General features: G+C 38.0%; 3 protein-coding genes across 3 annotated transcripts in view; 1 reads left to right on the forward strand and 2 right to left on the reverse strand.

Moving 5' to 3' along the window:
• Nucleotides 1-4,444, reverse strand: part of LOC150036929 (uncharacterized) — a 10,008-nt gene extending 5,564 nt beyond the window's left edge. Inside the window, exon 1 of the mRNA XM_090313276.1 lies at nt 1,101-4,444. Within this exon, the coding sequence (XP_090169402.1) occupies nt 1,101-3,903 (2,803 nt within the window). The 5' untranslated portion in view covers nt 3,904-4,444. The remainder of the gene's footprint in view (nt 1-1,100) is intronic.
• Nucleotides 4,445-9,717: 5,273 nt separating this feature from the next.
• LOC120069875 (transcription factor STKL2-like) lies at nt 9,718-10,381 on the reverse strand. The gene is made up of 2 exons (XM_039021690.1): nt 10,288-10,381; nt 9,718-10,214 (listed from the first exon to the last, which is right to left on the reverse strand). Exons 1-2 carry the CDS (start codon nt 10,379-10,381, stop codon nt 9,718-9,720), a joined length of 591 nt encoding a protein of 196 aa, XP_038877618.1.
• Nucleotides 10,382-11,391: 1,010 nt separating this feature from the next.
• LOC120069874 (uncharacterized) lies at nt 11,392-12,803 on the forward strand. The gene is made up of 5 exons (XM_039021689.2): nt 11,392-11,649; nt 11,723-11,886; nt 11,969-12,335; nt 12,405-12,499; nt 12,609-12,803. Exons 1-5 carry the CDS (start codon nt 11,392-11,394, stop codon nt 12,706-12,708), a joined length of 984 nt encoding a protein of 327 aa, XP_038877617.2. The 3' UTR covers nt 12,709-12,803.
• The last annotated feature ends 8,881 nt before the right edge of the window (nt 12,804-21,684 follow it).

Raw genomic sequence — 21,684 nt, forward strand, 5'->3', positions numbered from 1 at the left:
GAACAATTCTGTCCAGAATGTCCCAGTGAATCTTCCGTCCCGGTCGCTAACAATGCTCATGGGGACACCCCATAATTTCACAATGTGTTTGAAGAACAGCTGAGCAGTCATCACGGCTGTGCACATTTTCGGCGTTGGAACGAACGTGGCATATTTCGAGAACCGGTCGATGATAACAAGGATCGATTCAAACTCTCCTACCTTGGGCAAATGGGTGATGAAGTCGAGAGACACACTCTCCCACGGTCTAGAGGGCACAGGTAGGGGTTCTAGTAGACCCGCTAATTTTGCCCTTTCAACCTTATCTTGTTGGCAGACAAGGCAAGTCTTGGTAAATTGCATGACATCGTCTCGAAGACTTGGCCAATAGTAGCCTTGCTTCAGAAGGGCATAAGTCCTCTGCCAACCATTGTGTCCTGCCCACGGTGTGTCGTGACATTCCTTCATCAGCGACCTTCGTAACTCCCCGGATCTGGGGATGTAGAGGCGATTGCCTTTGGTGTATAGTAGATCATCTTCCACCCAGAACTGGCGTGTCTTTCCTTCTCTGGCCAACTGTAAGATGGCCTGTGCTGCTGTGTCACTTGTCAAGTGAGTTTTGACAGTTTCTCGTACCGTTGCACTCAACGTACTTGCTTGTAGGTGGGCGAACATGCACAGGGCCGCATGTTCACTCTTTCGGCTAAGAGCATCAGCCGCTCGGTTGCTTTTCCCGGATCTATGTTCGAACTGGAAGTCGAACTCCGCTAGACACTCCTGCCACCGTGCCTGTTTCGACGACAACTTCGGTTGGTTGAAGAAGTGACAAATGGAGTTGTTGTCGGTCTTGACCACGAACTTGGCCCCCAAGAGATACTGTCTCCAGGCCCTCAAGCAGTGAACTACTGCTAACATCTCTTTCTCGGAGGCGGCATACCTCCGTTCGGCATCATTCAATTTTCTACTCTCGTACGCGATGGGGTGTCCGTCTTGGAGGAGAACACCGCCCAACGCGAAGTCAGAAGCATCAGTCTCTACTTCAAATGGCTTGGTCACGTCGGCAATTCCGAGGACCGGCCCCTCAATCATCATTTTCTTCAGGCCCTCAAAAGCGGCCTGACATTCGGGAGTCCAGCTCCATTGGCTATCCTTCTTCAACAGTTCGGTTAACGACCCTGTTCTTCTCGAGAATCCTTCTACGAACCGCCTATAGTAGTTGGCTAGTCCGAGGAAGGATCGTAATTCGGTCACGGATGATGGTACCCTCCAATCTCTAATTGCAGCCACCTTGCCCTCTTCCATACCAATCCGACCACACTCAATCACGTGGCCGAGGAAATTTATGCGCTCTTGGGCAAAGGAGCACTTCTCTCTCTTTACATACAACTGATTTCTCCTCAACTTTTCAAAGACTAGTTGGAGGTGATGTCGATGGTCCTCCAGCGAGGCACTATAGACCACAATGTCATCAAGATACACTACGACGAATTTGTCGAGGTATTCGTGAAACACTTGGTTCATTAGGGTACAGAACGTTGCTGGAGCATTAGTGAGGCCAAAGGGCATCACGAGGAATTCGAAGGCTCCGTATCTCGTGACACAAGTCGTCTTAGGTTCGTCTCCTTCAGCAATTCGAACCTGATAATATCCAGACCGTAGGTCCAGCTTCGAGAAATACTTAGCACCATGAAGCTGATCAAATAAGTCAGTGATGATAGGAAGGGGATATTTGTTGCGGACTGTGAGCTTATTCAAGGCCCGATAGTCGATGCACAACCGTAGGCTACCATCCTTCTTTTTCTGGAACAGTACTGGGGCTCCATAAGGAGCCTTCGCCGGTCTGATAAATCCTGCCTCTAACAACTCGTCTAACTGTTTCCGAAGCTCAGCCAATTCTGGCGGGGCCATCCGATATGCATTCTTGGCAGGCGGCTTTGCCCCTGGCAACAACTCAATCTCATGGTCAATCCCCCTTCGTGGGGGTAAGGACTTGGGCAAGCTTTTCGGCATGACGTCCCGATACTTTTCCAAGACAAATAGAACGTCTTGGGGGATCTCCTCTTCAGTGGACTCAACTGACTCTATCGGGATGGCCATGAACGTGGGTTCGTCGTGGGCCAGGCCCCTCTTCAATTGGAGGGCTGAGATCATTCTCACCCCATTTGGCTGCTTGATACTGGCTTGGACTACGGTGGGTGAAGATCCGGTAATGACCAAGCATTTGGCGAGGGGCATTGGTATGACTTTATGTTCAAGCAGAAATTCCATCCCCAGTACCACGTCAAAATCATCCATCTTGACAATTACGAAGTCAACGAAGCCCTTCCAGTCTCCTAACTTCACCGGAGTTCTCTTCGCTATCCCCGTAATTGGTAGGGCTGCGGAATTCACAGCTTTCATCTTCCCTGCATCTCTTTCCCAATTCAAGTTCAGGCGGCGAGCTTCCGTTTCAGCCATGAAGTTATGGGTAGCTCCAGAGTCAACCATAGTGGTTTTGGCCGATCTTTGGTTGACCCAAGCGTCTACATACATGAGACCTTTCTCTAGTGGCTCCGTCGCCTTTCCCATATTCTTCTGGAGTGCAGATAGGAACTTCAATGCCCCCATCCTGGGATTCTCAATTTCAACCGCTGGCTCGGTTACCGTCTCCTCCAGTACAGCCTGGTCTTCGGAGGTAGAGGCTAATGTGGCTTGAAAAGCATTGAACGCAGTTCGATTTGGACATTCGCCCGCCCTGTGTGGCCCTCTACATATGAAACAAGACAGGGGCCGATTGTAATTGTTATGCTGTTGTGGTGGCCCCCGCCAATTGTTTCCTGATCTCGATTGGGACGATTTACGGTCCCCCCCTGTGTTCTTGTCTCCTCCCCCAGGTCTGGGAGGACTGGAACGACTATTTCTGTTTCCCCCATTGGAGGAAGTTGATTGTTTCCTCACATCTTGTGAGTCAGTGCTAAGGTCGTATAGCCGTTCAGCTGCCGCGTAGGCAGAGGGGAGATCCTGTACTCTCTGTTCGTATAGTTTTGATTTCGCCCACGGTTTCAGCCCTTCCACAAAGCAAAAGACCTTGTCCTTTTCAGACATATCTCGTATGTCCAACATGAGTCCTGCAAACTGTTTTACATAGTCCCTGATGTTACCTGTTTGCTTTAGCTCTCGGAGTTTTCGTCGAGCCAAGATTTCGACGTTTTCAGGGAAGAACTGCGAACGAAGTTCTTGTTTCAATTTATCCCAAGTATCAATAGTGCAGCGTCCTTCCTGTATGTCTGTAAACCGTGATCTCCACCACAGTTTCGCATCTTCAACTAGATGCATCGTTGCTATTGTGACTTTCGACTCTTCAGTCACTGTGTTCGTCGCCTTGAAGTATTGCTCAAGGTCGAAGATGAAATTTTCCAGGGCTTTCGCTTCTCGCACCCCACAGAAGGGTTTCGGTTCTGGGATTTTTATTCGGCTCACTGCCATTGCTCCCCCAGGTGGGGCTTGGTTCCCTACCGCTCGGATGGTGAGATTCACCCTAGCACTCACATCCGCTATCTCGGCTCTGACGACATCCAGGGCCGATCGAAAGTCTTCAGATAAATCGGTTACCATCTGAAGTATTGCTTTTTGGGAGCTGTCCAGCTCTTCCACACGCTCCTCTATGTGGGCAACAGAGCCCGAGGAGCTATCGCCTCGTTCAAAGCTGCCGGACCGTACTGTTTTGGCCTCGAGGGTCTCTACCCTCATCATCAATTCTCTGACGGGTAATCCGTCTAGGCGGCCTACCACCGCATCAATTCCATCGGCTTTCTCGGCAACTTCTTGTAGCCGAGTCTCAAGGAAACGAACATTATCTGGGACCTCTCTCAGGTAGAGCATTTGTTCCTCCATCTCTACCAATCTGTCCATATGGGACTTGTTCAGGTTCTTCGTCGCCGACATGATCACTGATCTTCCCTCTATAAGCCAACCTGGCTCTGATACCAACTGTCACAATCGCTCTTTCGGAAGCTTCTCTTAGCGATTGTGCGGCACTTGTTCCCGCTCACGAACAAGCCAGCCAACTCGAATACGGACTGCCGATGGCACACCGAGTGCCTCTTGCAACCTCCAATCCCGTTCGAGGGAAAATGGTTTTAGAAAACGGGTTTAGAGAAAAGGTTTTCGTAAGAAGATTTGAGAGTGTGTATAAAGAAAGAAAGATTGTAGTAGACTAGAAAGCAATAAGCAACAACAACGGCTTTATAGAGTACTACTCCGGGTATGAGGAAATGATGGTTAGTCTTATCCCCATATAGTGCATTCTGAACAAAAAGCCAACTGGCACCCTTGCATATGCAAAAGGGCGAGTGGTCACTTACAATGAAAATGCAAAGAAAGCAAGCTAACTAAACTAATACAATATAGGATACGAAAGTAAGCTAGAAGGGGGTTGGATTGGGCATGCGGCCATGGGCAACAGGCCCTGGACAAGCATGACCGTTACACTAGGCGTCATTTTTGTGTAATTTTCTTAAAACATTCTCTCTAATAATATGTTCTCCCTCTGCTCGTTGACGTAGCTAACACACTATTAGTGAACCACGTATATCTGTGTGTCGATTTTCTCTATATCTGCGTTTTTTTTTTTTTTGTTCTTTATTGTCGATTTCATAACAATACGATCGCTTAAATTATCTACACGATCACTGAATAACAAAAAGAACTCCATCTTGCACCCTATATCCCCAGCTATCTATTAGGTCTTACCCCTGAAATGGGAGGCTTATTGAGTCAACCCTCACTTATGCAAATCTAAGGATAATCCCAAATCAACAGGATTCATAGTTAGCTCAAAATTAAGATTGAGTTACCTAGGTTATCTAGGTGAAATAGTCCGTCTTATACAGTAAACAGCATTATAAGGTAAAGTGACATATTTCTTGGTCCGATCTTATGCAAATTCATTGCATAGGACTCTCCCACTCCTCATGTCATAACATGTACGAATTAGGATCAAATCGTATGTAGCACTTTACAATTCTTTGTAACAACTATAGTGTAGGCCGCATCTAATAGTGTTACCAGAATAAGGTACCCAACCTTATTCATGTACTATAGATCATTTTGACTATTTACTCGAACCTGATCCACTCTTATGTCTCCACATAAAGTCCAAGTATTCATGTAATAGTCATGGGTCTTAATTTATTGGATTTAGACTCTTATGTATACAATTTATAAAATCAATAATAAGTGTATTGATTATAGAAAATGTTTATCATTTTACAAACTACGAGTTTTAGGACATAAAACTCAACAGCAACCGTGTGAAAATAGCGATCTAGTGGCGTGAAAGCACTGGCAGTAGTGTGAAAGCTTTTCTCAGTAGCCTAGAAGCTCTTGATCCTCCTCAAACCCTATGTCCACGATTCGTAGAAGGGGCACCTAAATTTGGAGGTACGCCATGAAGCTTCACGATTTTAAAATGTTAAAATTCATTCTTTGTTATTTTATTTACTTATTATTATATATTTATATATTATTGTTGAATGAGAAATTTTGAACCAATCATAAATTGCCACGTTATTTAATTGCTTGGATGATATTCCCGATTTCAAACTTAATGAAGCATCTTCATTCATTGTTATATTGCATGCATGGTGTATGTTTCTATTTTCAATATGATTAGTATTACTTTGTTACACGTGTACGTAAATAAAAATAGAAAAATTGCATTGTGGAATAGAAAATAAAAGTAGGATGTTCTAGAAAATATGCATTGTGGAACAAAATTGTTTATGATGGATTGTTTGAGATTGCATGTCAATCCTAGTGCTTTTAGTTCAAACCTCCAATCAAAATTTGATTTTTTTATTTTTATTTTTTTTAAAAAAAATTCATGCTTATTTAGGCTGTCTCTACATGAGTGTAAATTTGATCTACGCTATCTGAATTTCAACGTTCTTTGAATGCTATGCTATTTTGCTGCACCGTTTTTAAAAACTCCCCTTCCCACCTTCTTTTAAATATTCTCTTTGCTTTCATTTTTCATTGTCATGTTGATTTTCATTTTGCACAGGAAATTTGGGCCATATTATAATTCCAGCAGTTTGTAAAGAAAAGGAAAGCTCCTTTGAGGAGTCTGATGGCTGCATCACTTACTAAATAACACATGTTTCTCTTTCCAATGGCAGTGTGTTCCCTTCATATTAATTATATTTTCATATCTCAATTACTTCATTCAATGCTCTACCCTCTCCCAAATATATATGTATATATGTTCTTTTCAGACAGAAGCCATTTCATGGTTGGTACTTGGTAAGGATACAAGTGCACAGGAACTATGTATCTTAGTTCCTCTACATGTAGCCTATCTGGTAAATTTTCAAAACAACTTTTATTTTGGCTGAATATGATATTGGATGAAATTATTTGACTGAAATTTATTTTTTGTTGATTTGTGTGATTGAAGGTTAGGTTTCAATTTGAGTCATGAAACTCTTTGTGTGCTAGATTTCCTTTTCTTCATTTTTTTTCTAAGCTTTTGTACTGAAAAGTAATCTTCGTTGCCTTCTGTTTCTGATAATATTGTATATATTATCCATGTTGGTTTCTTATTGGTTGATTTATTGAAATTGATAAAGGTTCGTGGACATGGTACCCATTAGAAAACTATCTTCTTTTTATTTCATAGGGCTTGAAGAACCTCAAGTTATGTTCTTTTTTCCTTTTTCTTTTTTCTTTTTTAATTGTTAGTTTTTCTCGCGTTATTTCAATACTAAGCATGCTTAAGGTGCGTTAAATTCTTAAGCTTTGGCTAACAATGAGAATATCTTTTAAATATTTGTTGATATTGATAAACTCAGTTCAACTCTAAAATGAATGTATTTTTACTAGATCTTGCACGAACTCTTTGAAGTGGTGAAGCTACCAAGCAAGTGGATTTACGTTTGGTTAGTGATAAAACTTGTTGTAATGTAGTTACTCATGACAATACCTCGTTGTATTTAGTTTCTTTCCAAGATTGATTATTAGTTTGCTTGAATTTGTCCATTCGGAGACATCCAATAGTTTCTTTGTTAAAACGTTATCAATTATCTTGTCATATATGAAAGTTCTATTTATATTTGTATCGATCTTGTGTTAAGATAGGATTAGTAGATGGAAATTATGTGTGTTATGACAGGGTTCAAAGAAATAACCGATTATCAAGACATATATTTGATTAACAATATAAAAGTATCATAAATATGAAATTTTATGATAATAAAAATGTTTCGTGATAGAACATTAGTTGATATAAAATATTTGTCATGGTTCATATATTATTTGACAATAAAAGATGCCAGTTCAAATATTCTTGACAATAAAAATGATCACTATATTATTTTTGACATTTTATATCTGCCGTGAATATCCATAACGCTACAACAATAAGTCAATTTAGAGTCAAATGATGACAATGATAACATGTCATAGTAAACTTAATAATGACAGTTTATTATTGTCAGTAATTGATCATTGTTGACAATAATTTATTGTCATTGAAAGTTCAACTATGACATTTTTCAGAAATTTTCATTAATGCTCACACTTTTACTGGGATACCAAAACAAAAAATTATTGTCACGAATTTTAATTGTGATAATTTTTAAATGTCATGGAATCATAATTTTGTTGTAGTGAAACAAAAATTAATCTTCAAACAAATCAATTAGGACAAATATATTAAAATTAAGCTTATATAAAAAAAATAACACTAACATTTAATACAATCTGTAAAATTTTACGAATAAAAATAATATGTATAATTGAATTTGAGCATTTCTAATTTCTTACCAATCTTCTACCAAAAAAAAGAAAAAAAAAGGTTTAACATTCTCTAAGCCAAAATAAGTGAGATGTTAAACCAAAATAAATAAACATCTTGAAATCTTCTTGCAATCCAAACAACAATCTTTGAGAACTTAAACGTACAACCTGAAATAGGAAAAACAAATTTTATGAAAGATTTCTTAAAATCAACAAAGAAAAATGCACAAAAAGAGCTTTAACAATCACATAAAGACTTGAACAAAATGTTTTAAATGGTTTTGAGGAATGACCCCGATCCCAAGCTACGAACATGTCGTCAATGTTTATAATGAAATCATGAACACCACAAACAATCATTTTACTATCTAGAAAGTGATTAAAATGATTATAATTAAGAACAAAACATATAACTCAACCCGTCATTCAATAATCCTAAATCTACCTTAATTTTTTTCAAGACTAAACCCTAATAGTCTTAAAAGTATATAACTCAACTCTCAGACCCTTACACATAAGCCAAGAACAAAATTCTCTTAAAGTGCATAATTAAGCCTGAAGATAATCTAAAAAAGACAATTAGAACATATATATTGTAGCGATATTGGTCCAGGTAAAAATTCTTGTAGTGATTTCAAACTTCAAAAGCATTAAAGAAATATATATTCATAAGAGATACCAATAAAAGTACTTATCTCAATAATTAAAAAAATATAAAGATTTACCAAATACTTTTTTTTTCGTTGGATTTACAAACAATCAATTGGTTCTTGAATCACACCTATAAAAGAAGACAACTCAACCAAATATTTTGATACCCATTTCTCGAGTATTTCATTGTTTAGTAAGCAAGAACTTAATAATTTAAAATTAGCTTAAAAATTAGAAGCATTTATTATTGGCAAATAACGAGTATTAAATTTATGATCATTTTTGCCACATGAATACTAACGACATTAGGCAATAATTTCTCAACATATTGATTTTGCAACTTATTTTTATTCAAGAAATTCTTTCTCGAAGTAGTTTTCAATTTGAAACGATTTGGTGTAATATGACATTTAACTCCCAAAAATGACATATAAATACAATTTTTTTTATTTCACATGTATGTCTCTAAAATTTCTATGATTAGGCACAAATTTAGCACTATGCACCCATTTTCTTTTTTCAATAACATGTTTAGGCACAAATTCTCATGTTTGAAGCTTTGGTCTAGCTTTTTCAGGTATGTACTCACTAAATTCACATCATGAACCATTTTTTTTTTTTTTTTTTTTATCAAACATGAGATTTTCTAGGTAGAAAATTTGAATTTTCATCCATATTTCTAGATTTTTCATATTTGGGCACAAATTTAGATTCAATGAAATAAGATATACATTGAATAAGATATCTTTAGACATATAAGGAGTGACTTTAACCAAAATAGTACTTTTAGAAATAGATGAATAATTTTCATTCACAAACTATGATCCCCTTATCTTAAAAAGGTTTACGAAAATGTCAATAATCTTATCCAATAATTTTGTGCACCTAATATAAATTTCTTTATGGATGATTCTTTTGCAATTTCTTTTTTTCTTTTTAACAAAATACATTAGGCAGAGAGGTTAATAGATGCACCAAGAGATCCTTTAGAGCCTTCATCATAGCTAGGTGATACATGATAGATCAAGATAAAATTAGAAGAAATTCAAGATAAAATCTCAAGCTCTTTATTAGTAAGCTTCTTTCTTTTTAAGCATAAGCAAAAGATGATTTTTCTCATGACTATGACATTCTAAGAAATTTAATTTTGTCAAAAAAAAAAAAAGAAAAAAAGAATATGGAATATTTTTGAGAGATGTGACAAAATTAGACACAAGAGAAGAATATTGAAGAAATGAATATCCCCATAGATGCCTTTAAATGAAAAGGTAGAGAAAAGAGAATAAAAGACAGGAAATTAAGGTGATCAGATTAGGACACATTCTGAGTGCATCTAATATCAGAAATTTCTTCAAGTAAGTCAGCATTCTTCAACTCATAATCATTTCTAGCTCTTCTCACATCTTCCCATTCTTTTCTAACGTCTTCCAAAACATGAGTTGGGATGGAAGTAACGTCAAGCTTCATGTTTTCAAGAAATATTTTAAACCTTTTCTCATAGAACCGCTCAACTTCTTCAGGCTTCCATTGAATAATATTTATTGAAGATGATGATGATGGGCCTCCACCTCCAATAGTACTTTTAGGGTTTTCCTGATCATCTCCCCAAATATTTCTCGACAACTCAAACACCTTCTCGTCTGGAAATTTCTCTCTCATATTATTATTATTATTATCATTACGTTTATTCTTCATGAATCTTTTCCTCAACCTATACACTTTAGTCGACAATTGAGAATTGGATACCTCACCACTCAATTTCCCCTTCACAAAATGGTAGAACGCCTTTGAATAATTCCCATTTTTGCCTGAATTAATTTAATACAATTATTTAATATGGAGATTAGAACTGGAAGACATAAAAAAAACATAACATTTTACCTGCAAATTCATAAAAATTCTCCAAGATGGTGCATTCGTCGGTGGAACTCCAACGAAAAGGCATTTTTTCTTTAGATTCCTTCTCCTCCTCCATGTGGGTTCTGTGTTTTGAGTTTGACTTTGAGGATGAAGTTTGTGGAGAATGAGGATGATGGTGTTTTTCAATAATAATGATGATCACTTATGCAAAATGAAGGGCAACATTATTTGCCAATTGAAGTTTATATCACATTAAAACAAAACATTACCTGTAAACCTATTTCTACTTTCAACGTACAAAATTAAATCATAAATACAAATAAAAGGAAAAAAAAATCTTTTCTCAATAAAATAGTATATAATTTTACAGTCAATTTTGCTTGACAGCTTCTGTTGGGGAGTAAATTACGAAATACTGAAAAATAAAATGTTTGAAATTCTAGATACCAAATAGATACCAATCGATCAATCCAAAGTATTATTTTTTCCTAAATTATAAGTTTGGGTTCTTAAATATTATTTTTTTTTGTGTAACCTTACTTTCAAATTCTTGTTTAATTGGTCTTTTAATTTTCAATTAATTTGTATGCGATATATCCTTAATTTTTCGTTTAAAAAATTAATAGGTTAGAGTTGTATATATGACATAAAATGAAAAGTCAAAAATCAAATAGATACAAAATTTCACTTAGAAGACCAATAATTAAACACTTTTTAAAATTGAAAACAAACTCTGAAAGTTAAAATTATAATTTAATAAATAAAGCTGAAGAGTAACTAATTTTTTTTTTTTATATATATATAAATATAAAAGAAAAATAATGAAACTGAATAATTATTATTTTTTATTTTTCCTTTCAGAAGAATAATACATTTGTGTTTGACGTGATTAAGTTTTACATTGATTGATTGACTGCCATATATATTTATCGGTAAGAAAGGAAAGTTAAAATTGAAAAAATGAAAGTAATTTGTGAAGAAAGAAAGAAAGACGGAAAGGAAAGGAATATATTAGGAGTATAGCATATAAAGTTAAAAAATTGAAATAGTGATGGTAATGTAGCCGTTAGGATTTAAAATCATATAAGTGTAGAGATGATGAGTTATGGATTGTAAAAGAAAGGCATGAAGACGATTCATTTGAATTTGGGAGTTTCAGTGAGTGATTTCGATCTTGAGAAAGCAGTTTGTAATCATGGGCAGTTTATGATGCCACCAAACCAATGGATTCCTTCTTCTAAAACTCTCCAACGTCCACTTCGACTCTCTGATTCTCATTCTTCTGTTTTTGTCTCTATTAACCAACCTTCTTCTTCTCTTCTCACCATTCAAATCCATTCTTCTTCCACTCCTCTCTCTCCCCAAGATCAACAAGCTATTTTGGTATTTTCATTTCCTAATATTTTATTTTTATAATTAATATATGCTATATTCTAATTTAATTTAATTTTTGCAGGATCAAGTGGTTCGGATGCTTAGGCTTACCGAGAAAGATGAAGATGAGTTGAGGAAATTTCAAAGCTTGCATCCGAGAGCTAAACAGATGGGGTTTGGTCGCCTTTTTCGATCTCCCACTCTTTTTGAAGATGCGCTTAAGTCCATCCTTCTATGCAATACCACGTAATTAGAAAAATCTACATCCTTTTTCGTATTATGATCGATGGATTACATATACTAGAAAGTAAACGTATGTACTGTGTAGGTGGAAAAGGACACTGGCAATGGCTGGACAGCTGTGTGAGCTCCAAGCGAAAATGAGGAGGCAAATTACAAGGAAGAGAAAAAGGAAATTAGGGGAGAAAGAAGGAGAAATTGGGAATTTTCCAAATGCTGAAGAAGTTTGTAGAATGGGAGTTGAATTGTTGAAGAAGCATTGTCTTGGTTACAGAGCTGCTTACATCATTAACTTTGCTAAATGCGTTCAAAGCGGCAAAATCGATCTTCAAAACCCTAATTATTTCCCTAAAATCAAAGGCTTTGGACCTTTTGCGACAGCTAATGTACTCATGTGCCTTGGACTTTACCGTCAACTTCCAATTGATACTGAAACTATAAGGCACTTAAAACAGGTTTTAATTTCTTCCATCTATTCATTATTCATTATTTCATTTATTATTAATTATTTTCAATTTTACAAGGTACATGGAAGACAATTTTGCAACAATAAGACAGTACGCGAAGATGTCAAACAAATTTACGACAAGTATGCTCCTTTCCAATGCTTGGCCTATTGGTACGTGTCAATCCATAGCATAATATATATATATATCTTTGCTTTAAATTCTTTATTTTAGTTTCAAATATTGATATATGTGTGTGTGTGTAAATTATTTTCCTTTTAGGTTGGAGCTTGTGGAGTATTATGAGAGCAAATTCGGGAAGCTAAGTGAACTGTGCTCCCTTGATTATCACAAGATCAGTGGCACCACCCTCAACCAATGATTTTAATTATTTCTCTACTCATTTTTTTTATGATTATTATTTCAATTTTATATCAGCTTTTAATTTAATTCATTTGTAACACTTTCACTTTTCATATAAATATAATTTATATACTATTCGTTATTAACAACAAATTTTGTCCCCCCCCCCAAAAAAAAAAAAAAAAAAACAACAACAAGAAGTAGCAAATCATGTTAAATATCAAATTAGAACAGATACAAAAAAATATAAAGAGAAACTGATGATGAGTGGATTTCCTTCCAAATCTTACCTCTATTATTGTTCGTTTTTCCAGTTATTTTTATTTTCAATATTCAGCACTATTTTTTTTTTAAAAAAAAAAAATCTGAGTTTTGTTTAATGAGTCTATAAAAATCAATAAAAAAAAAAAAGAAAAACATACGATGAAACTTTTTTAAAATCTACAAAAATGTATGAATATAATTTTTTAGAAGCTCTAATTAAAAACATATGATTGACATTTTCTTAGAAGTTTCTATAGCAAAAGTAAAGTGATTGTTTGTCAAGGATAACATTTATTTATATAGAAAGTTAAATAAGTTTTTTTATAGTGTAAATATATATATATATATATATATATATATATATATATTTATGACAATGTGTGTGGAAGAATTGTGCTTTTGAACTCAAAATCGATAGTATAAACTTTATGTCAATTGTGTTAGACTCTGTTGAATGAGAAATTTTGGACCAATCACAAGTTGCCACATCATTTACAATTAATGACGAAATTCCAAATCATTAAATTTGGGCTCAATTAGGAGTTGACATTTGTTCTGAATTGAAGTTGAAGAAAAATTTCGATGACGCCACGTGGTTTTATCATGATCGTTGAATCAGATAAGATTAATTTGACCCAATTTGATATTATTATTTGGTTCAAAGTCCAACTAAGCCCAAAAATAGGTTGAATTTGACCCAAATGTCAAATAAGGCCTAAATCCGATTAATTGGGCTCAAAGGTCAAACCCATGGACCAACCAAACCCAAGTCCAACTAATTGAGCCCGAAGGCCAGACCTATGGATCAACCAAGCCCAAACCCATATGTGAATTCTATAAATAGAAAAGCTCTCCTCATTTGGAGAGGTCAGCAATTCTACACTCTAGAGAGCTTACACGAAATTCTCTACAATCAGAAGACTCCTTGACTCCTTAAGTTGACCACGCCTAAAGACTGAAGTCCTTCGAGGATACAAGCATTCTGAAGGCTGAAGTCCTTTGAAGATGCAAGCATTCTGAAGACTGAAGTCCTTTGAAGATACAAGCCTTCTAAAGACCGAAGTCCTTTGAAGGTATAAACATTTTCTACATTCAGAGAGCCTAGAAAGAATTCATCAACAAGTAGAAGACTCCTAAGAATCCTAAAGCTGCACTCCTAGAAGTCAGAAGACCCTTGAAGATACAAAGACTCTTCCAAGACTTCTATTTCAAGAACATTCAGTGCTTTTCTTCTTCAAGTCAAGCACATTCACCCAATTGAGAGAGAATCAGAGGATCGAGTATTAGAGATCGAACCACATTGCATCAAATCAATTTCAACATCAACATCAACTCAAGTTCAACTCCACGAAATACGTTTCTCCAGAAACCTCTTGCGAACAAATTGGCACGTCCGGTGGGACACCTCTACCTCGCATCTCTCTCTCAGCATCCAAACAAGGAAAATGGCACCTAAGAAGATGGCATCCAAAGCTTCCTCCATAAACGGCTCGTACATGGGACCTGTGACTCGCAACCGCTCAAAAGAAGTCACGTAGGAGTAAGAGCAGAGCTCCCTCATTGCCCACAACATCTTGAGGAAAATGATGGAAAACCCCTGTTTGACAACTCTACTTCCACCTCCAGCAAGCCGAAAAGAGATTCACCACTATATGTGATTTTTGTTATGATGGCAGACGTGACGACGGAAGCGGCTATCGCAGAAATGGAAAGGAAGATTAACTTTTTGATGAAAGTTATCGAGGAGCGAGACCATGAGATCGCTGTCCTAAAAGAACAAATGCAGTCTCGAGAGGCTGCTGATTCAAGCTAAGCACCCACGGTCAAAGCAACTGACAAGGGGAAGATCGTGCTGTAGGAAAACCAACTGCAACAGTCAGCCTCGATGGCCTCTCTGTCGGCCCAACAAATGCAAGACATGATCATGACCACCATAAGAGCTCAATATGGAGGGCCGACTTAAACTTCCTTCATGTATTCCAAGCCGAACACCCAGAGGATTGATAATTTGAGAATGCTTGCAAGATATCAACCCCCAAAGTTCCAGCAATTCGACAAAAAGGGCAACCCAAAGTAACACATCGCCCACTTCGTGGAAACATGCGAGAATGCGGGAACAAAGGGAGATCTACTGGTCAAGCAGTTCGTCAGAACCCTCAAAGGAAACACTTTTGATTGGTACATGGACTTAGAGCCTGAGGTGATTGACAGTTGGGAACAACTTGAAAGAGAATTCTTGAATCGCTTCTACAGTACTAGATGCACCGTCAGCATGATGGAGCTGACGAACGCCAAACAATGAAAATGGGAGCCGGTTATCGACTATATCTATCACACCCCCGCCCCCAGACCACCTTCTTAGCCTGAGAGAGGGATGTGATTGCAACAGTTATCAACCTTTGAGCTGACACTTACTGCCTAATGATTCTTGTGGAATAACTCTAATACCATACTATAACTTATACACAACGGAATGATTAAGTTAAGGAGATAAACTATAACAGGTTAAGTAGGCCCATGTTTTATTACGACAGTGATAAACGTTTATACAACTTAAGGACTTAACAACAAAGTTTACAACGACAACCATAAAAACCCTTCGGAAGTGTAATTGGGGCACGTGGCAGACCTTGACCTTAGCAACACCCTGAAACTTCTCATCTTCCGCTACCTGGGGGGGGGGGGGGGAGATTAAGAAAACATTTTGAAGAGTGTGAGCTACTAAGCCCAGTGAGTGGTTCTTTTAAGATGAAATTCACTTTGAAAATCATCATTTTTGAGAAATCAATCACATGCCAACACTTGTATTATAACTCATGCACAGTCAAAGATATAATCATGCAACCAGTAACCTTTATCCCAAAAGCTACACGTAGCATGCATATCATATCATCAATCAATACAATCATCTAAGGAAACCTTCCTATGACCCCAATTCCCGCCAATGTGCACATCGACCATTTTATTTATCCCGCTAGTCATGCTTAGGTACTTAACCATATTTCCCGCCGGTCGTCACTGACTATTATTTCCCGTCGACCGAAGCCAACCATTATTTCCCACCGACCGAAGCCGACCAACTTTTCCCGCCAAGCACCTTTTGTTAAGCATGCTAATCACATCCCCGGCATAATCTCAGTTTCCACAGTCACACACAAACAATATCATGGCAATCATCCTATCACCAAAAGCATGTATTTTGTATCTACAGATGCATATATCCAATATCAAAGTATAAAGCTAAGTGAATACTCATAATATGCATTTACTATCAACACTGTATAAACACACAATATTCTTTATTTATCAAAGCAACATAACACTCACGATATATTGAAACTATAACGCTATAACACTCACACTATGTGTTAATTATCAAAGCTATAACACTCACACTGTGTGAATTATCAAAGCTATAACACTCACACTATGTGTTAATTATCAAAGCTATAACACTCACCTTAATTGCTTAGGAGCCTTTCTAATAGTTCCCTTTTCTACCTCGGGCTCCTTTTTTACCCCTAGAATCCAGATCCAGCTTACAGCTTAGATTACTCATAGTTCTAAACTTTATTTTGAGATACTTCTTTCTAAGAAGATTACCATAAAATTTTAGCTCATAATTCTTCATGGTTTAGCCGGAATCATCCAAACATCAAGACTGACCCAACTTACCCGATAGCTCGACCCCTCTGTGTTTTTCTCATTCTCTAGACCAATTCCTTAGAGCTTCTTCTCTGGCAGCCTGACCACGAAAACTAGACTCTCTTATCTTTCAGATGGCTTTAGAATTACATCAAACGATTGAGTAGATTGGGAGATCTTCTCGTTTCAATTTGATGCATTCTCCTCCACCCTCACTGTCCAGTGCACTCTACTCTCCCCTTCTCTTTACAAATTTTATGATTTGTGATTTATGAAATCCCAAAGGCTCTATTTATAAGCATCCAAACCTCCTATGGTGTTGACACCACCTACTTGGCTGCATGGCCAAGTGGTTACTTCTCCCCTCATCAACGCAAGCTTACCTTACTTTGGCTCAAGGTGTTCTTTCCATACGTATCCACCACAATTTCTTAGGGTTTAAGAATTTCTCTTAATAAGACACCTAATTTTGATTGATGTTGGCCCTTGCATCTTCAATCTTTGTTTGTATTCAATTTAGGGTTTTCAATGCATAATCTATAAGATCGTGATCAAATTTAATGCATAAATGCCCGACTGTTCGATGCACAGGCAGTTTTCTTCGATCGCGTGGGCGTGACATTCGAATGAGGCATTCAGGCTGCTCTCGCTCTCTCCCACTTTTTTGCTGGTCTCGCTCTCTCCACTCTCGCTCTCTCCCACTTTCTCTCTCACAATCTCGCTCTTTCCAACTTTCTCGCTCAAACTCTCGCTTTCTCCATTCTCGCTCTCTCCAACTTCCTCGCTCAAACTCTCGCTCTTCTCCAATCTCACACTCTCTCCCATTTTCTCGCTCAATTCAATCTCGCTCTCTCCCATTCTCTCGCTGCCCCACTCTCGCTGGTGTCGCTCTCTCTACTCTCATTCTTTCCAATCTTGTTAGCTACTGTGAATATGGTTTATCTCCGTGCAACTTCCACATGAATTTTCCCAAATAATTTTCTATATTTTCCTCAGTTCTTCAATCCTTTCTTCACTATTCAGGATTTAAGTCTTCAAGGTTTTCTCTTCTTTTTATCCTTTTAGGGTCCTCTCTACTCGTACTCCAGGATCAAATATGTTTATCGTAACTATAATACCTAACCATTATAGTTTACATTCACTCTTACTAATTGTTGATTCACAGAAGGTGACAATTATTACAGTTATTATGAAAATTGTAAAATTATAAGATTATTTACATAACATAGGATTTAACTTTCTCCTAATTAACCACTTAATCACTTACTTAAGTAGGAAAATGGAGATCTGGGTTTCACAATATCAATCGATGGAGAGCTCTGAGCCTGGACTGCAAAGATTGACTCAACGAATTATCCGCTATAGAAATGTGCACGTAGGGTATGCATTGGGAACTCCTCTATATTCTGCAGGGAATAAAGCCTTGTACCTTTGAAGAATTGGCGACTCGCGCCACGACATGGAGCTAAGTATCGGCAACAGGGGAACAAGGGACTTCTTGAGCCATGAACCGAAGAAAGAAAAGAAGAAGGTGAAGGGCGCCAAGAAAATTATGAAAGGTGCAACAAAGGAATCAATGGTCGTTAATACGACCCTGTTGAAGTTCTCCTCAAAAGGGAAAGAGAAAAAGATAGAAAAGAAAGATGAAGGAGGCGAAAGACGTCACCTAACCCTGAAAGAGTGATAGGAAAAAGTCTACCCATTTCTCAATTTCGACGTTGCGGATATGCTCGTGCAACTACTAGAGAACCACCTTATCCAGCTACTAGAATGTAAACGATCGGAACAAACCGACAAAGTGGATGATCCCAACTACTGCAAGTATCACAAGGTCGTTAGCCATCCAGTCGAAAAATGTTTTGTATTGAAGGAATTGATCCTCAGATTGGCCCATGAAAGGAAAATAGAGCTGGATCTAGACGAGGTCATCCAAACGAATCATGCTGCAGTGACGATAACTCCAAGCATGTCGGCACCAATCATATATTATGAAAAAAGGGAGAGCTCGGTCCAGTTTGGGACCTTCGAACCTGTGGTAGTGCGATTTCAGTAGGAGGTCCAAGCCACAGATCCTTAAAACAGAGGAGAGCGTGCTGACGATGAAGATAACGAAGGCTGGATCCTTGTGGTGCGTCGTAAGAAGGAAAGGCTAAACTCTACCAAAAAATTGTCAGGTTCTCATAGAAGCTACAGGAGAGGGAGTAAGACACAAAAAAGGAAGGGTAGACAGAAGGCCCGGAGGCCAAAGTCCATTGACGACAGAGACGAGGATGTTCCTCGTCCTAGGCGACAGGTGACGTTAGCAGATTTCCTCCCGAAGAACTTCTGCAATTGGGGTTCAGAGGAGATGCTAGAGGTTGCTGCTTGTCATGCTGTCAGTACCATGGAAGAAGAAGATACCATTCCAAGCCCATTAAAATCGACAGAAGAGCCAAAGGGTTTACCAACATTCAACATAGATGACCTGCTCTCGCTCCCGTGAGAAGCTAAGACGACCCTTATTGAGGCATTGTTAGAATCCAATGCATCTGGTGCATCGACTTTCGCAACACATACGTATGCCTCGTGTAGCACATCCATAGGGTTCTCAGACGAAGATCTGCTACTGGGATCCAAATTGCATAATAGGCCTTTGTACGTCTCTGGATACATTCGAGAACAGAGAGTGGGTCGAATCTTCATTGACAACGGATCCACTGTCAATATAATGCCTAAGATAACAATGAAACAGTTGGGCATACTCATGGAAAAGCTATCTAAAGGATCTCATATCTAAGAGTTCCATGAGCGCGTTCGAATCGCTCTGATCTCACTATGACCGAAATACATATTATACATTCAACACAAACAGTTATACAAAAAAACTTAATTATCGGCATGCTAAGAACAAGATAAATAACAAGGAGAGAGTTCCATACCAGTTGAAGACAATCTCCACACTTCGGAACTCCAACGCAGTGGAACCCTCCAAACGATCTGCCAACGGCCAGCGACAGTAGCACGAACAACTGCACGAACACGAATGCCGCGGGGACGACACCACCACTAAAGAGCCTCGGGTATTCTCGAAGTGAAAACCCAAAGGGTGGACTTTTGTGAATTTAGTACAGGAAGGAGGAAACACGAATCGTGTAGGCGATAAGCAAGTAGGAGGGAAAAAGCCGCTATTGCATAGCAGAAATGCTTATCATTTAGGAGGAGCTACAGGATCGTGTAAGATTTACTGAACGATCGTTTAGGAAAAGGTATACGATTGTTTACTAAAATCGACACACTATACGATTGTTTAGAGAAGCTATGCGATTGTGTAGGAAACAGTGTGCGATCGTTTAGGCGCGAGGTAGATGATCGTCTAGACGGAGAGCGCTATCGTATAGGCTCTCAAGCGATCATTTACTTTCACCAACGCACGCTTCTGAATTATCTTGGGCGATCTGACGACGGACGATCAAAATGAAAACTTTTTTCATTTTAATTCATCGGTTACATTAACCGACGCTCCCCACTAACCCACGTCCGAACGTGAAAAATGGATTAATTATCATATAATTAACCAACTAATTAATTAATAAATATAATCATATTATATTTTTATCCTGTAATTTGATATCACATATCTACTATAGTATTTTCTCCTCTACATGATATAAATCATATTTATATCTAATTTCCTCCAAAATAATGTATCTCATACATTTAGCCAATTATATCATATATAATTAACTAGTCCAATTCTATCATATATAATCGAACTTCCTTTTGTCAATTTGAACATTTCAAATTAACCAAAATACTGGTTCTCGACTTTATCCAAGCTAGCCAGGGGACCTAATGGACTTGTGGCTCGAAGCTCCAACAGTTTGTGAATAGTTACTAACCTCTTTAGCCACGAGATCCACCATCCGTTAGCTATCAGGCATTCCACTAAAGACCAACAACTGAACTCTTCTTACCACAGATATATTTCTTTGTCTATCGGATATAACCAATCATGAGTACGATGACCCTTCACAGATGCTCGTAAGTACAGCTGGGCCAAATTATTGTTATGCCCATGTAGTTACATCTCACTTCTTAAGTACCACTGATTCCTCTAATGAACAATACAACATAGTCCAACTACGTGTGAACACCTCTTGGGCCAAGAGAAGGTGCGTGATGCCACATCGTTCAAGACTCGGAATCAGCCCTTAAGGGAGCTATCTATCTACTTATCCCTACCTTGGGGAAGGAATGAATTCCATCTTCTGTAGCTGAGTTCCCAGCTCCTAAATCAGAAGAATCCCCAAAATGGTAGGTTTGAATTGACGAACTGGCCACTCGCACCCATACAAATCAAAGGACCGCCCTCAATGGCAGGAGTTCCTAACTCACTCAGGATTGAGGTCATATTAGCTATAGTCATCCTAGTGAAGTGAAGTCCCTGTCATGAATGGTGTTATATAACGAGATGTTAACACTTTGTGGTCAGGTCTTATACAAACTCTTTGTATAGGACGCCCCAGCTCGCATGTCCCCAACACGAATGATCAGGATTAGACCATCTGTGATAAGTCACAACACTTGTGACCATTCCACAAAGCGGGCCATGATAACTTGTAGAAATACAAGTTATTTATACTGTTTTATTTAGATATTGCGGCTAAAACAAAGAAAAGTTACGTCGATAGTATAGAAATTGGCTAAGAAATGCGAAAAATTATAAAATTTCGTCAATACACCCACTTACACCATTGCGATGGTAGAAAAGAATGTTTCAATTCTATTTTGCAGGAAATCAGTTATCGCATGCATTCATGGCTTAAAGATAAAATAAACAATGCATCTACGTCACATTGCGCCAATCAATCAAGAATGAAGAGATGATCAACATAATGACGGTGCATGCGACAATCGATCAAGAGCTCTAGCGATCAACACAATTTCAACCACATGCGGTAATCAAAATCAACACCGCATGCGGCGATAGATTGAAGATGTAAAGAGCAACGCATTTGCGGAGGATTCTGACAAGTGTACAGTTTTAGTTGTGCATTTCTGACGGGTTGATTGCATAACAAAAGGAATTTCTCATTCCGCCATTTCA

Source organism: Benincasa hispida, chromosome 4 (assembly GCF_027475165.1).
Source record: "Benincasa hispida cultivar pf3 chromosome 4, pf3_genome.v1.1, whole genome shotgun sequence".
In the NCBI taxonomy this organism is placed as follows: domain Eukaryota; kingdom Viridiplantae; phylum Streptophyta; class Magnoliopsida; order Cucurbitales; family Cucurbitaceae; genus Benincasa; species Benincasa hispida.